Source organism: Muscardinus avellanarius, assembly GCF_963383645.1.
Source record: "Muscardinus avellanarius genome assembly, chromosome: 15".
NCBI lineage: Eukaryota > Metazoa > Chordata > Mammalia > Rodentia > Gliridae > Muscardinus > Muscardinus avellanarius.
Window position 1 is genome coordinate 23,642,012 of NC_137801.1, and position 15,006 is coordinate 23,657,017.

Consider the following 15,006-nt stretch of genomic DNA (forward strand, 5'->3'; position numbering starts at 1 on the left):
GGTTGATTAATAAAAATGATAAAGCACACAACCAAGAGGAACAAGGAGATTACAATTGAATTAAAAAAAGACGTGGTCCTGTGAAAAGACATAACTGATTACAATCCAATCAAGTAAAAATCCCTTGCAGAAGTCAATTCAATCTTTTTGCTTAAACGAAAGAATTACATTAGCACTCAATAAATTCCTGTGAAAGTTACAGCAGCCTGTAATTTAATGACTTAATATATTATAACAGGTTGGAATGTCCTGATTATAGTTGCTAAATAAAATCTGGAGTGGAGACATTTCTTAAATAGGAGGTCCTGTCCTCCAGGCTCACTTCTATTGCTTTGTCTCCACCTCATTCGTCTGAACTTTGCCTGTGTTCAAACCCCCCTGACCCCCTGGCCAGCGACTGGCTTTGATTTCATGGAATTGAACTATATTTTCTGTAGTCTCTACTTCCCTGGGGTCCTTTCAGGCTGTGCTTGAATGAAGTTTCTGGATAAAGAGCTGTCCTGGGCACTGGAACCCAGCTCTCCACCTGGGTTCGGCCCCAAGCAAAGCCAAGCTTCAGGTGAGGCTGGAGCCTCGCCCAACCAGGACCTGCAGGCTTCTGAGTTCCTGCTGGGACAGCCGACACTGCCCGGGTCCTGCACCCCACACACGGCAGGCAAGAGGCACAACTAGGGTATCTGGGGTTTGCATGGCTGCTGCTTAGCTGGTCCTCACGGTCTCATTCTCCTGGCAGTTTTAGAGCACTCCAGGCTTTCTCAGCTATTGCTGATGGAGTTCTCCCTTTCTGATAGCTGGACACCCTGATAGGGTCAGAAACACAATGGCAGGCTGTCTCTGCAGAGGCTTGGCCACTGATGGGATATAAGTGAAAATGGGAAACTGGCCTTAGAAATCGAGGCTCAAACAGGTGCAGGGCATGAGAAAGGCAGGAGCCCAGAGCACTGATCCATGCTGTGAGTGGCTTGGAAAAGTCCCCTAAAGTCCCCATTTTCCTCATCTATAAAATGGGAGAACTTGCCTGCAGAGTATTTATCCTGGCTCTCAGTCTATGTTTAAACATTTTAATCACAAGTCATAAATAATATACAAATACACACTTTTAAAAACAATTTTACACGTTACTGATGAAGCTACCCCAATGTACTCCCCCTCCCAGAAGTTATCTGTACCCTTCAGAATGTTTTTTGTGCATTTGCACATATCTATGTGTAGCCAGGAGTCTGTGATATTGAGCCAAACAAGAGGTGTTTAGCCTGGCAATTTCCTACTTACAATAACACAAATAAAGACAAGAGTGCCCTAGCAAAAAAAGTCAGGAAGTAGGATCTCACTCAGACTTCCGTGAATAATAACTACTGGTCCAATCAAATAGGATTCAGTCCTTGCATTCTGAGCACCAGTCATGAGACCCATGCTTCAGCCTTTGTCCCTTGTGCAGATGTAAAACTCCACCAGCCACACACCACCTGCCTCTTGTGCATCAGAATGGCCTGGAGAAGGAGGGGCATTTTTTCGCAGAGCTAGGGACAAGTCCTACCGTTCTGAACGTGAACTCCCAGGAGTGTACCCAGAACAGCCAGAAGGGTGTCGATGGCGCCCAAGAGGCTTGCCCCGTGCCCGGCGAGTGTGGAGGACAAAGTCCCGCTCTGGACACTTACGCTGGGACAGGCGTCCTCCCCCTGCTGCCCCACCAGGATGTAGAGTGTGTCGTCCTTCTCCAGGTTGAAGATGCCCAGCACAGACACGCCATGGGACCGCATCATGGTGTTCTTCCCGCCTTTCCCACCAGCGGCGCCATAGCCCGAGATGCTGCAAGGACAAAGGACATTGGCTTCTGCCACCGTACGAAGACTGACCCTTTCCTGCAGACCCAGCGGTTTCTAGGGCCAAGCGCATCGCTGCCATGTCTGAGGGTCCTTGCCCACCTCAGCCTCAGGAGGCCAACGGGAGGGGTTCTTCTCACTGTCGAGAGAGAACAGTCAAGTTTAGAGGGGGACAGAGAGCTAGGAAGGTAAAGGACAAATAAGGTGTTAAGAAAGAAAATGGAGATGGAGGGAAGGGAGAGAGGAAAATAAAGTTGGAAAAGTTAGGAAAGTTGGGGTGATGGTTTCCCAAATACTCAGGATTTCCCCCTTCCCCATTTTGGATTTTTCCAGTCCATGATCAAAAGATCCATGTGACCTTAGACAAGCAACTTACCCTTCTTGTTCCTTATCCGTAGAACGGGGACTATAAAAGGGCCTAGCTTCACATCCATAAGCTTTATGAAGACTCAAAGAATTTAGCCAGGTAGTCTTAGAATTGTGGATGGCATGAAATAGGCACTTGGTCAGGATCCATTGTTAGCGTGAATGGTGTAGTGGTGGTAATTGATTTGGTACAAAGTTTTAATGTCACCCCATGGGGTCTAGAAACATGGAGGTTCCGCATGCAGCGATGGAGGAGAAGACGTTTACGCTCACAGACCGTTTACTCCCCCCCTCCAGTAACTCCTTCTGGAGCAATCTGTGCACAGACAACAACCAATCAGGGTAAAAATAAAAACAGAGCGTGGGGACGTGGGATTGTATCTGCTGCCTCTCCGATTGTTGAGATGAAGTTGAGAAAAGATGGGGGGGGGAGCTCAGTTTGTGAACCGTGTCAGAGGAGGAGCACGTCTTGAAGACAGCTAGTGTAACCAACTAACAAATGCCAGCGCCTGCCTCCCCAGAGACCAGCTGTCAGGCAGAGTGACTCCGGAGGACTTTCATGTCCCTGTGAGTTCAGATCCAAGGGCCTTTATGAAAAACTAAGAAGAGATGAAAGACAGTTTTGCCCAAGTGCACGCACGTAGCGTCTCCTCCTACGGTTCTTGGAAATGCTCCTTGCTCAGAGCGTGGGGGAGGCCACCCTGGAGCGCTGCTAAGGCGGAGTGCCAGCTCCCTCACTGCAGAGCTATGCTTGGAGACTGGCTGTTTGCTAGTGTGGCTGCTGAGGACCTGAGTTCTCCGGTAAGAATCTCACACACATGGCCTGGAGCTTACAGAATGTTGGGAAGAGTGCCAAGCCATGTGGACAGCAGGAGACCTGAAATGGGCTCCAGGCCCTTGATAGGCTTACAAAGAAATTGGGGAGATGGTCATAGTTATGGAAAGAGAAATCTCCCCATATAAGGGTGGCAATATTGAGGCAGCAACGTGGAGAGGGCTCTGGGGCTCCTACATGAGAGTGGCCGTTTCCTACCTGTGTGCCTCTCAGAGACCCAGCCTCTTCCCTAGCAAAGGAAGACTCTTGTGTTGTTTTCTAAACTTACATGATCGTCCATCATCAAAAAGAGACAACGGCAGGAAAGCCCGAGGATGCTGAAAATCTTAAAGTGTGTGCTAGCATGTTCCGAGGTCAGAGGGGAGCCTGAGGAGGTGACAGGGGCTGGAGGCCTCGGCTGACTGTGGGGTGGGTCTGTAGAGGGCTGAGTGGGGCTCACAGTGCGGTTGACAGATGGGGGCAGAGTCTGATGAGGGAGCCTCTGGGATGTGTGGCTACAGCCAGCCAGTAGAGTGGGGAAGACAGGGTTGTAGGTTTGGAGAGGGAAGCAGGGGCCAATCACTGAGCATCCTCTAATGGGCCTGGCATTGTGCATGTTAGCATGCAAATACACGCCATAAACAGTAGAGCTTACTAGGCTCATTTGACACTCAAGGACACAGGCTCAGAGGGATTAACTCACTCATCTGAGGCTACAGAGCTGGGCTGTTGCAGACTCTGGTCCAAATCCACCCAATTCCCCTCCTATAGGCCAGTCCCTCTCCTGAATGCTCCTGGGAGGCTTATATGGACTTGTATGGACACAGGAAGAGTGGGGCCTGAGAAGACACTGGCTCATCCTAATTTTCTAGGCTTAGACTGTCAATCAGATACCTTCTCCTGATTCACTAGAAATGGCCAAGGTGATAAGGACAGCTCAAGGCTAAGGGAAGGACAGCTGATTAGTAGAAGGTGAGAGGAAGCAGAAGTATTTAGCTCAGAGAAGGAAAGCCTGCGTGGGGGCAGGGGCGGTGGTGATGCTGTGGCTTCTAGACAATGTATATAGTCTTGGGACCAGAAAGAGCAGGGCCCGGATTCTCCTGCTTGCTGGTCCAGGGTTCTGGGGCTTGGTCAGGCTGCATAAAAAAGTCATTGTGAACTGAAGGTGTGGTTTGCTGGGGCGGGAGGGACTTCTGCCTACGTTCTCATCCGGCTCATGGCTGAGAGGTAAGCTTCAGCCGGTTCATTCCTCTCAGCGTCATTTGCATAACATTTGCATCAATCTGCATACGTTATGAATCATTCTGAACTCTCTGAGATGTTTAAATTTAGTCAAATTATTATATTTTGGAAGTTGTTTGTTCCTGACTCCCCTTTTCCACCTAAGCCTTCCTTCTCTTTCTCCTGCCCCATCCACCAAATCTGCGCACCAGCTCCCGCTTGGCTCCTGGCAGTGAGAGGGAGGCGGGCTGGGCAGGGCCTGGGCTCCAGCCCCAGACTGCCTCTAGGCCTCCCATGCGGCTGTGTGACTGGAGGCAACTGGGTCAACCTCTCAGAGCCTCGGTTTCTACACCAGTGAAGACAACTCGGGGGTGAGGATGAGCAGCGGATCTGAGTCTACAAATGACGCAGAGCACTTGGAAGGCCTGGGTGGAGCGGGCTCAGTGGATTCCAGAGTTGACGGCAGAGGCATACAACCAGGTGTCCGTGCCCAGGCGGTGGCCTCGGCCCCCTGGATGAGGGGATGGCTCACAGGGGCAGCAGGTACCTGTCTCCCTGGACTAATTGCAGGGGGCCTCAGAAGGCCTGGCTCCCACATCAGCCCCAAGGCCTGAAATTCCACCATGAGAGCTTCACCCCTTTGTTACTACTACAAGGCTAAACTGCTTGGTAGTGGGATGGGCCACAGAGGAGGGGAGTTTAGAGTATGGACAGAGCTGGATCCAAACCCAAGCTCTGCTACCTGGGGCCTGTAAGGCTTTACCCTCCAGGTGCCAGCCCTATACTAGGTGACCCCAAGAGCCACAGCCTCCTGAGATACCTGGCCGATCTTTCCCTGGTCCTGGCCCTGACAGTCTTACTTATAGGCTGTGGGACCTTGGATGGGTTATTTACCCTCTCTGAGCATCAATTTCCCTGCATATAAATAGGAGATAATAACTGTACCAACCTTGAGAGGTAGTTGTGAGAATTAAATAAGATATTGCTACAAGGGATCTAATCCTGTGCTTAGGGGGCAACGAGTGAGTGGCGAATGGGGGTCACTTCCACGCTGCACTCCTTCAGTACCTGTCTACCCCTCTCCTGGTGGCTTCTGGGAGCAGAGAGGTGAATGCATGAGCACAGGAGCCGGGCTCAGGGCCGTCCAGCTTCACCAGGCCCCGCCTGTGCAGAGCCAGCCTGGCACTACCCAAGAGCCCGCACCCTGTGAACCGCGTTCTACAGACTCCTATCAGAATAACAACTGCAGACCCAGTCTCCGAAGCTCCCCCCAACCCTTGTAAACAATTTGTTTCTGATGGTTGACAAATGACAAGAAATTAATATACCTGCCACTCAACTGGAAAAAAATGACTCAAAGTGCTTCCAATTTACTGGAAATTACAAGATACCACTCCCGACGAGGGGAGGCTGTAATTTTTTTGTTTTTGTCCTCATCTAAATCCATGTCCCCTGGTCAGATTGGATGTTTATTGGGTTTGCGTTTTGTATTATTGACTATAAGCTATTGTTATCAGATGTAATTGAGTGGTGAATCTTTTTTTTAAATAAAGTATCAGCAGCAAATCAAAGCGGCTGCCTGCTGGATCTTGAAGTGACAGCCCAGCTGGTGTGCAGCATGTTGGTGGCATCTGTACCCACCCGGGAGGGGAGGAGATCGACCCCATTCAGAGAGGCAAGGCGCACCCATCCCCCCTCCCTGCGAGGGACCTTACTGCACCCTGAGCTTGGCCTGTAAGCCCTGCTGGGCCCTGGGCGAGTCCCGCCTCCTCCCCGGCCTCCCAGGGGCTCAGTTTCCCCATCTGTGAAGTCAGGGGGGATTGTGAAAACAGAGTGTGTGCAGGGCTTGGTCGGCAGGCATCTTCCAATAGATGTTCAGGCATTCTACCCAAGTGGGCACTGGCATCATTATGTGACGGCCTTGGGGGTCAGTGGGGAGGCACATGTTCCTTGGGGCCCAGCTGGTCTCATTCCTCCTCACGGTCCTTGTCTCTCAGCGCCTTCTCACAGCCGGGCCCTGCACACCTGGATGGCCAGAGCTGGAAGGGCCCTGGCGCCCGCCCCCTGCTCTGCAGACTAGGCCACTGGAGAGGAGAGGGCAGCGCTCAAGGGCATGTGCTGCTGGCGGCAGAAGTCAGACCCAAACTCCAAGCTGTTGGTCACCCTCGGATCATCTTAATCCCCACCTCGAAGGTCCCCTGCTCTGTTCCCTTTCTGGCGATGGTTGTCTCTATCATTAATTTCTTAGTGTCTCCTCTACTGCTGTCTAGAACATGACTGGCATTGTGGACTGTTCTTGAACTTTATGCCCTGTGGTCTTTTCAGAGACTAGGAGTTTTGGAATATCAGTCCTCTGTAAAATCCTGAGCCTCCTCAGTGCCCGGCATACAGAAGGAAACTCACGACTCAGCATCTGGCACACAGTAAGGCCCCATGGCTCAGTGGTGCACAGCAGGGCCCCATGGCTTGCTGCATGAGACAGTGACTTTGTGCCTGGCACACAGTAGCGCTCTATGGCTCAGTGTCCAGCACATAGCAGAAACCCCGTGTTTCAGTGCCTGCCATACAGTGGGGCTCCATGGTTCAGTGCCCGGCACACAGTGGGGCCCTATTGCTCAGGGCCCAGCACACAGTGGGGCTCCATGGCTCTATGTGGATTCGGTTGAATGATGATGTTATCCAGCTGCTGGCTCTGGGGACCACTGCACGTCCTGTCTGAAGCACAGTGACAAGGATGGCCATCATGGCTGTGGGCTGTGCTTGACAAGTTTTTTTTTTTTGTGTGTGTGTGGTACTAGGGGTGGAACCCAGGGGCTTTTTACCTCTGGGCTCTACTCCCAGACCTATTTATACTTTATTTGGAAACAGGGTCTCACTAAGTTGCTGAGAGCCTCACTAAGTAGCTGAGGCTGGGTTCAAACCTGTGCGGTCCTTCTGTCTCAGCCTCCCAAGCACTGGTGACAAGTGCTTTTATATAGGATTCGTGAGGGGGTTGGGGGACTGGGAAGGATGCTGAGCCCAAGGGAGGCAGGCGGGAGGGAGGGGGCTGGAGAGAGAGTGGGGATGAGGAGGGGGGAGTCAGAAAGAGGGAGAGGCGCCGGCCCTTCTGCTGAGCACTGAGGGTCCCACAGCTTCTAAATCCCCCAGACAGTCCCGAGTGGGGCTGCTATTGTCTTTCCCAGCCAACGCTGAGGGAAAGGTTCTGTCCTCCAACATAAACCCCATAACTGACACTCTTTTTATGGCCTCCCAGCCCTCATCCACTATCAGCACGCAGCACCGCAGCGGCCCAGGGGCCCCCTTACCCAGGCACCCCTCGTGGTGCCTGGTCTTGCCCTTCTCAAGCTCCTTGGGAGGCAGGCATGCTCGCAGCCCTCTCTTCCCCCACCCCCAGGCTGAGCACAGCCTGGGACTCTGCCCTACACCTCCAAAGCTCTGGGCCTGGCACTGCTCCTCCTCCCCATCCTGGGCTTCCTGCCTGGGTTTAAGCCCCTCTGACTCTCATCTGGCTGCCGCCCTCCTGCTGCCGCCAGAGGGAGCTCCTGCTCTGGGAGGGAAGGCTCCAGCCTCCTGGCCAGCAGGCTCAGCCCCAGGACTCAGGGTGCCTGGCAGGTACGCCAGCGCTCCTTCCACCCTTCCTGGCTCCCTGCTGAGGGCTCTTATGGCTTTCAGACTGGACTCAGGATCTGTCTCTTGGAGGAAGCGTTGCATGAACTCAGGCCACGTGAAGCACCTTTCCCTGGAAGGTATGTGTCAGCATTAGTTCTTCACCACAGGGAAATGCTTGTCCCCAGGTCCACTGCCCTCGCTGGCTGCCGCTCCTCTTGGGCAGCGCCGGATCTCACTCGCTTGTGTATGGTTGGGGTCAGGTGTGGCCTCTTGATAGGTGCCAACTATGGTTCCTTGAGATTTGCATGGCGGAGGGGAACACGCCCAGCAGGTGGACTGGGATGGAGTGATCACAGCATCTCTTGCTGTGTGGACAGAGGAAGAGGCAGGGTAAGTAGTTGGGGGAAGATATGGGGCTCAGGGATTGGGCCAGCCTGCTGTCTCCTCTCCCTCTTCCTGGGCTTCTTTCTTTGCAGTGGTAGACAAAGGAGTAGAGGGGGAGATAAGCCTAATTAAAAGTGTGTGTGTGGGGGGGTGTTTTCACTATTCCAAGGAGGCCCTGGGCAATGGACACCCGCCCTAGCCTGTAGCAGTGTTTGACATAAGATCCCTTTCCTTCACCTCCCTGGCCAGTAGGAGCCATCATAGTTTCAAGTAAGGTTGCAGCCAGACAGCACTAGCTGAGCACACTTCCAGAACAGATGGATTCTCACCCTGTTTGAAGGACCTTTTCCTTACAGCCTCTGGCATCTCCCTGTTTTGCTTGGTTTTGAATTTTATCTACGAAGAGAGAAAAACTCCTTCAGAAAAGAGTGCTGTTTTCTGAACGTGAGTAGTCTAACTTGGAGATATTTTGATTTGGTCTTAAAAAGCAAACCATTGGCTCTCTGCTTCTTTGGTTACTAAGTTATTGTGACCAGTAGACACAGTCATCAAAGCCCTTAGTACCATTCAAGGTCAAGGATGAGTTGAGGGTCAGGAATATCTGTTAGAGCCATTCTTTGGCAAAGACACATATATTTGACACTTATGATGATGAAAACTCAAGCCTAATGTTTTTTTTACTTGCTATCTTAGGCTAGATAGTAATGTTCCCTTCACCAATTTGAACACTTCCAAGCATCCTGCTTCAACAGCAAAAAATGGCTCCTTTTCTATGTCTCCAATAAGGCAATCACCAGAGAATGTCAGGGGCTACAAGATAGTCCCACTATTTCAGAGAGGTGAATGCAAACGATTCTCCAAATTTAGCTGGGATTATATCAACGCAGTGTGGCCATATCATGACACTTCATGTAGACCAGAAACCTGACTAGACTTACATATGGCTTTGATTAATAATAAATGGGAAAATGAATTAATTATTACATAATAAGTGTAGTTCCTCTGGCAAGCCAAATCTTTCAAAACCCAGAGTCCATCTGAAGAAGTCAGAGTAAAGTCATCAGAAACAGAAAGGTCAGGAACTAACACTTATGGGGCCCGTCTGTCTCTGGGAATGCTCTGTGCCGCCTGCTACGATTGCGGCTGCTGATTTCTCTGCCCACAGGCCCGGGAGCTCCTGCCACCCATAGCCATCGCGCTAGGTACCTGCACACCATCGTCCCAACCAGCCGGGTCGATGTGGGCACCCCCGGCCTCATACAAACGGGGAAACAGAGTCTCGGGTGATTAAGTCACCTGTGCAAGTTTGGAAGCGGGCCGGATTCACACTGTCTTGGGGGAATGCAGTCCACCTGAGGCCTCTCCTGGCCGGGAGCCCCTGTGGGAGGGTAAGCCCTGGAGTCTTGGCCAATCTGGCTTTGGAATTACCCTGGGCTGGGAGGGGGCTTTCTGTTGGGGGTCTCTGCCTCTCAGATTCTCTGCTTTCTTCTTCATACTGAGTTTTGTATGTGGGGTGTGTTACCAATAACCCTTTAGGCAGTGGGCTTCCTCTTCCAGGCTCTCATTTCCAGAGGCTTCCTGGAGGTGGGTGGCAGATGGTTCTGATGCCCACCCTCCCCTCCTGCCCCCTCTGTCCTCTTTGTGCTTCCCAGAGTCCAGATGTGGGTGTTAGTACAAGGGCATGACTCTGAGCCACAGGCTCTGTGTTTAAATCCCAGCCCACTACTGACTGTGCAGCATTTGATTGGTGGCTCTGACTCCAGTTTCCTGGCATAAAAACATGGTACTATCAACAATCACAATGGCGGTGCTGCCCACCTCACTGATAAAAGCAGGAGAATGCCTCCTCTGCCCTTAACAAGCCTTCATCTCTTTCTTCCCAGGAGTCCTTTCACCTGTGTTCTGAGACACACGGAGTTTCTGCTTGGCAGGAGGGGGAGGTCTGGCTTTCTTGGTGTGGCTGGTCCAGGGTGGCTGGGTGTGTTTGGGACATTGGGTGTGTTTGGGACATTTATTGGCTTTAAGGTAAGGTTGGAACCTGGAGCATCCAAACTGTTTGTAACCAAATCTCTTCCCATTCCTTCCCAGAATGCCATTTAACAAGCACTCCAGAAGCCAGGCGTAGTGGCGCATGCTTGTAATCCCAGCATTTGGGAGGCTGAGACAAGAGGACCTGGGTTCTAAGCCAGCCTCAGCTACTTAGTGAGGCCCTTTGCAACTCAGTGAGACACTGTTCCAAAATAAAGAATAAAAAAATAGGCCTGGGGGGTGTAGCTCGGAGGTAGAATGCTGCTGGGTTCCATCTCCAGTACAACCCCCCCCCCTCCACACACACACACATACACACACAGCAGCAGCACTTTGGGCTTTCCCTGGAACACATTTCCCCAGGGATTCTGGAGAGGGGAAACCAGGCAACCGGAGAAGATCCTTGGAGGGTGGAGCCCCAGGAGGGGAAGGAGAGCTTGCTTCCCACAGTGCCAACCCCTGGGGAATCTGCACCAACACTGCATGCCGAGGATGCACAGGGCTGGGCGGGGGAGGTGACCGTGGGGCGGCTCCTGACTGTCTGGGCCCTCCTCCTCCTCATTTGTGAAATGAACAGTGCTGATGGGTATTGCCCTCAGCATAGAGACTGCATGAGAATGGCTTATCTAAGCCTCCAGTCTGGTGGGACTCAATAGTTTTCAACATCAGCATCAACTAATTGGCCCCCCAGTCTCTCCGTTGCCTTTGGCCTCAAGGGGGCGCAGGGGAGTCTGGCCCCCTCCTGCCTGGGCTTGGCCTGCTGAAAAACTGTGGAGCTGAGCACTAGAGAATAGCTTACTTTAAGTGTGAACAGTGAATACTCAGGAGAGGAGGCTGGAGGGTAAGAACGTTAGCTTTCATCTGCCTAATATTTTTCTTTCCCCAACATTTTTACATGCATCATCCCATCGAATAGTAGTCAAAGAACAGTTATGATTATTAGCAATAATTCTGAAGCGAGCTCATGCACATATATCATGAGGATAGAGGACATATCTTCCCTTATTGCCATCGCCCAGCCCTTCCGCCCCAGGGGCTCCCCTTGAACCCCGGCGTGCTCAGGCAGCCCGGGCATGCACCCACAGGCAGGAGTCTGGTCCTCTTCGGAGGAGTGGGTCTCCTGCTCTCCCATACGCACCTGTAGGTGTCGGTGGCTGGCACTTTCCAGATCTGGATACCCTTCAGGGGCCCTTCGCTCCCCACCACCACGCTCTGGTTGGAGTTCTGGTAGGCATTGTTGCACTGGGCCTGCGTGGGGCCGTGGGGCCCGCTGGCCCCGCATGTGGTGAACAGCCAGTGAACTGTGGCACAAAAGAGAGGCAGTCAGTCACTCACCGGGCTTGGCCGCCCCTGCAGGTTCTCCCTGGACTGTCTCCAAGTCATCTGCTCTATGGGCCAGGCACACATTTCAAGATGGCGCCAAGGTTGGGGCAAGAAACATGATCAGCCATTGGAGTTGGAAACTTCAGTCGAGAGCCTACTGTGTGCCAGACCCTGGGCCAGATACCAGCGGAGAGACAGAGATGGAGCTGACTGGACTCTGGTCTAAAGAAGCTTATAGCTATGGACACAAACCAAGATGGATGCAACCCGCCATGATACAGGACAGTAAAGGGGGACAGCATCGCTGTGGTAGGGAGTAATGTCCTTCTTCAGGTGGGACAGGCATGGACAGTGGCCAAGTACTCTCCTGATCTCTCATCAAGTCCAGCAGTGCTGAGCAAACCATGGCTGCTCAATCTAGGCTACTGTGACTGCATCTAATCTGCTCCCAAAGCATAGAAACTTTGAACCTTGGAGTTGACAGAAAAAAATAAACTGGACACAGTACCAGCCCCACGATGCGACCATTGGCCCTGGGATGAGGACAGGCAGGAGCAGGAAGCCCCCACTCTCTGGCTGTGGCTTAGTCTATCAGACACTCAGTCACAGGCCCACAGCAGGGCAGGGCTCACCCTCTTTAGTACAGTCAAGTTGGAATTGGAAATGCAATGAGAGTGGTTTTAGGTTTTTTATGCAACAGGGAGTATTAAAAATGAAAAAAAAATCAAATTTGTTCGATTTTGTTCCCTTTACCCTGGCTTTTATTAGCTTCTTGCTGTGCTCCACCCTTGCCTAATATCCTTAGGTGGCTTTCTGGGGCCAGCACAAGAACACAACACAAACCCTCCTATCACCCCATTCCCCACCACTGGACTATTTCCTTTCAAACTTTCTATCTTTGAGCCAGGCCAGACCTCGGGGAGTTGTCAGATGTCTTGTTGGCCACAACCGTAACATTTCTTTCAACTTATAAAAAGTTTAAAAATTGAATTCTCCATAAATTACTTTTGCTTAAAATAAAAAAAACCCTCATTATCAGATTGCCAAAATTATTTCTCTTTAAAGAGAGATTAGGTCAATTTTACCCGCAGAAAATGATGAAAAAATTAATTTGAGAGAACATAGCTTTGTTCACTAAAACATTAAAGGGAAACATTAAAGAGAAAACTTCTTGAAGACTGTGAACTAATTTAATGATGAAAATAAGAGAGATTAATTTGGGTTGCCAATTATAAGCAGTCATTGAGATTATACTGGGCAGGGCTGATAATCTGAAAACTGGGCCACTTGTGGTGGGCTTTTGGGACAGGGAGACTGAAGTTCTAGTGGGGTTCCAATGCATGTAAGATATCCAACACATGCTTGGAGTTCTTCAAATAAAGATGCTGATTTCTATCTGTGACCTGAAGGTCATTTCAAGGGCTAGGAGGTAAAACAAGTCCATTTACTTTGGTGTGAATGGCTGGTGGTTAACTTCCTGATCTATTTGTGTTATATAGGGGACAGACCTATTCGTTCAAAGGGCTAACTCCTTAAAAAAGTTATTTCAGCAGAGGTTGTTTGCCTAGTTGCTCTTCCCTGCTCAAGAGGTCAAAGTCCACACGCAAGCTAAGCTAGAGGGATAGAGTGAGAAGACCATAGGCCTCCCACTTTAATGATGAAAATCATTAAAGCCACTTTAGTCTCAACAGTGACTGATTGATTGAAGACCTCTACCTAGTCCCTTCATCTTTAAAGGGGCTGGATTGTGATGTTAAAGAACCGGGGCATGGATATCACTGCAAAGTCCCTAACTCTAAAAACGCTGTATCAGTAACTCCCAACTGTGTCCAGGCTGGTGGTGTCTCCGACAATGGGAAATGTGGCTAGGGGAGTTTCAGTGAATATTCCCAGCAGCACCTGGGAATTTAAACTCGGCGAGTTGAAGATGGGGTTGAGAGCAGATAGAAAAAGAAAAACTGGAGAGTGAGTTGAAAAATCCACCTCTCCCATTATATCCACCCAGAAGCCCATTCTGTAGAGCCAGTCTGTGCTTTTAGTAAGTGGCCTGGATTTGAAGGAGCCTTATCAACCTTGAAAAGCATGGTGGTTCATTTAGGCCATTTAGTTCTAGAAATTAAAGAATACTCGTGCTGAGGGAGACACCTAAAGGCTTAGCACCCTGTCTCAGCATCTTACCTTCAGTGGGGCCCACATCTAACTTCAGCCTAATATTCAGGTTAACTAACTTTATTCGGAAGATTCTGAGCCATCATCAGAGATGCTGGGCTTCTATCTCATAGCCAGGTGGGACATCTTTTGAGGCAGAAAGAGCATTGTGGGCTTTGGATTCAGATGGATCAAATTTTCTCTACCTGAATTTGGCTCGTGACTATCCGTGAGACATAGATTAGCCTGTATTACTTCTCTGAATCTTAACAAGTGGAGATTATACTAATTACTACTTGGGCTTTCAGTGAGAATTAAATGATGACTGAAGCAAAGTGTTTGACGTTACATTTGGCATTAGCGATGCATAATGAGTTTAGTTTAGAAAGGGTGTAACTTCACGTACAATTTCTCACTGTGGTAAATAGACACCCAGTCTCAAGATTTATGCCCCCATTCCATAAAGATGAGACTCTAGGGCTCTTTCTTAAAAAAAGGACCAGTATTTCTCCAACTCAATGGACATATATTAGTCTCAGGTGGTTTCTATCCATGAAATTTTGTTTTTATTTTCAGCGATTTTGGATGGAGAGGAAACTTTTTCTGAAGTGGATTCCATGGGAACAGAGGGTCTGCCATCCCAGGTCAGGCTCATGATTCATTCAGCCAGGATTCTGCTGCTCCCAGCAGCCTTGGAGGCATGGTGCTTTCTGCTCTCTTGGATGGCTCTGACCCTCATAAATCTGCCTCGTTTAGTTTGGAATCAATTTATGTTTCCCACCAGCACCACCTCTCGGTGGTATGGAGTTCTGAGCTTATTCTCATCGTGCAAGGGCGGTCCTGCTTCTCACATGAGGGGGCTGATCTTGTTCAAGCTTCATCCCTTTGGTTTCCTTTGTTCATTCTGCCTGGAACCTCAAAGACAACATAGTGTCGCAGCAAGATGCCTCCTTGGAGATCATCAAAACCAGTGGTTTCCACACAACCTGAGAACCTCCAAAATTCAGATTCCAGGGCCCTGGGGATTCAGATCCAGTAGTTCCTGGGTGGGGATGGAGAGGTGATACTTCTTTTATGTAAAAGTCTGGCCAAGGGACTCAGGTCCTCAACCAGATCTGTAGACTAGTCTCACCTATCTCATTGTCCAGGTGAAGAAAGAACATTCTACAGAGAGCAAGTAACTTATCTGAGCCTTTCCATCAGCATTGGAGAAGGAGAATGACTCCTTTTCCTTTGGTGGTGCCCGAGCCCTTCTAGGCTTCTGCCTTGAAGATGTCAGCCTTTTCAGAT

At 50.3% G+C, this 15,006-nt stretch overlaps 1 protein-coding gene across 1 annotated transcript in view; it reads right to left on the reverse strand.

Moving 5' to 3' along the window:
• Nucleotides 1-15,006, reverse strand: part of ALK (ALK receptor tyrosine kinase) — a gene marked incomplete at both ends in the record, with an annotated part of 721,303 nt that overhangs the window by 43,766 nt on the left and 662,531 nt on the right. Inside the window, 2 exons of the mRNA XM_080711348.1 lie at nucleotides 1,659-1,809; nucleotides 11,384-11,546. Of these exons, the coding sequence (XP_080567474.1) occupies nucleotides 1,659-1,809; nucleotides 11,384-11,546 (314 nt within the window). The remainder of the gene's footprint in view (nucleotides 1-1,658; nucleotides 1,810-11,383; nucleotides 11,547-15,006) is intronic.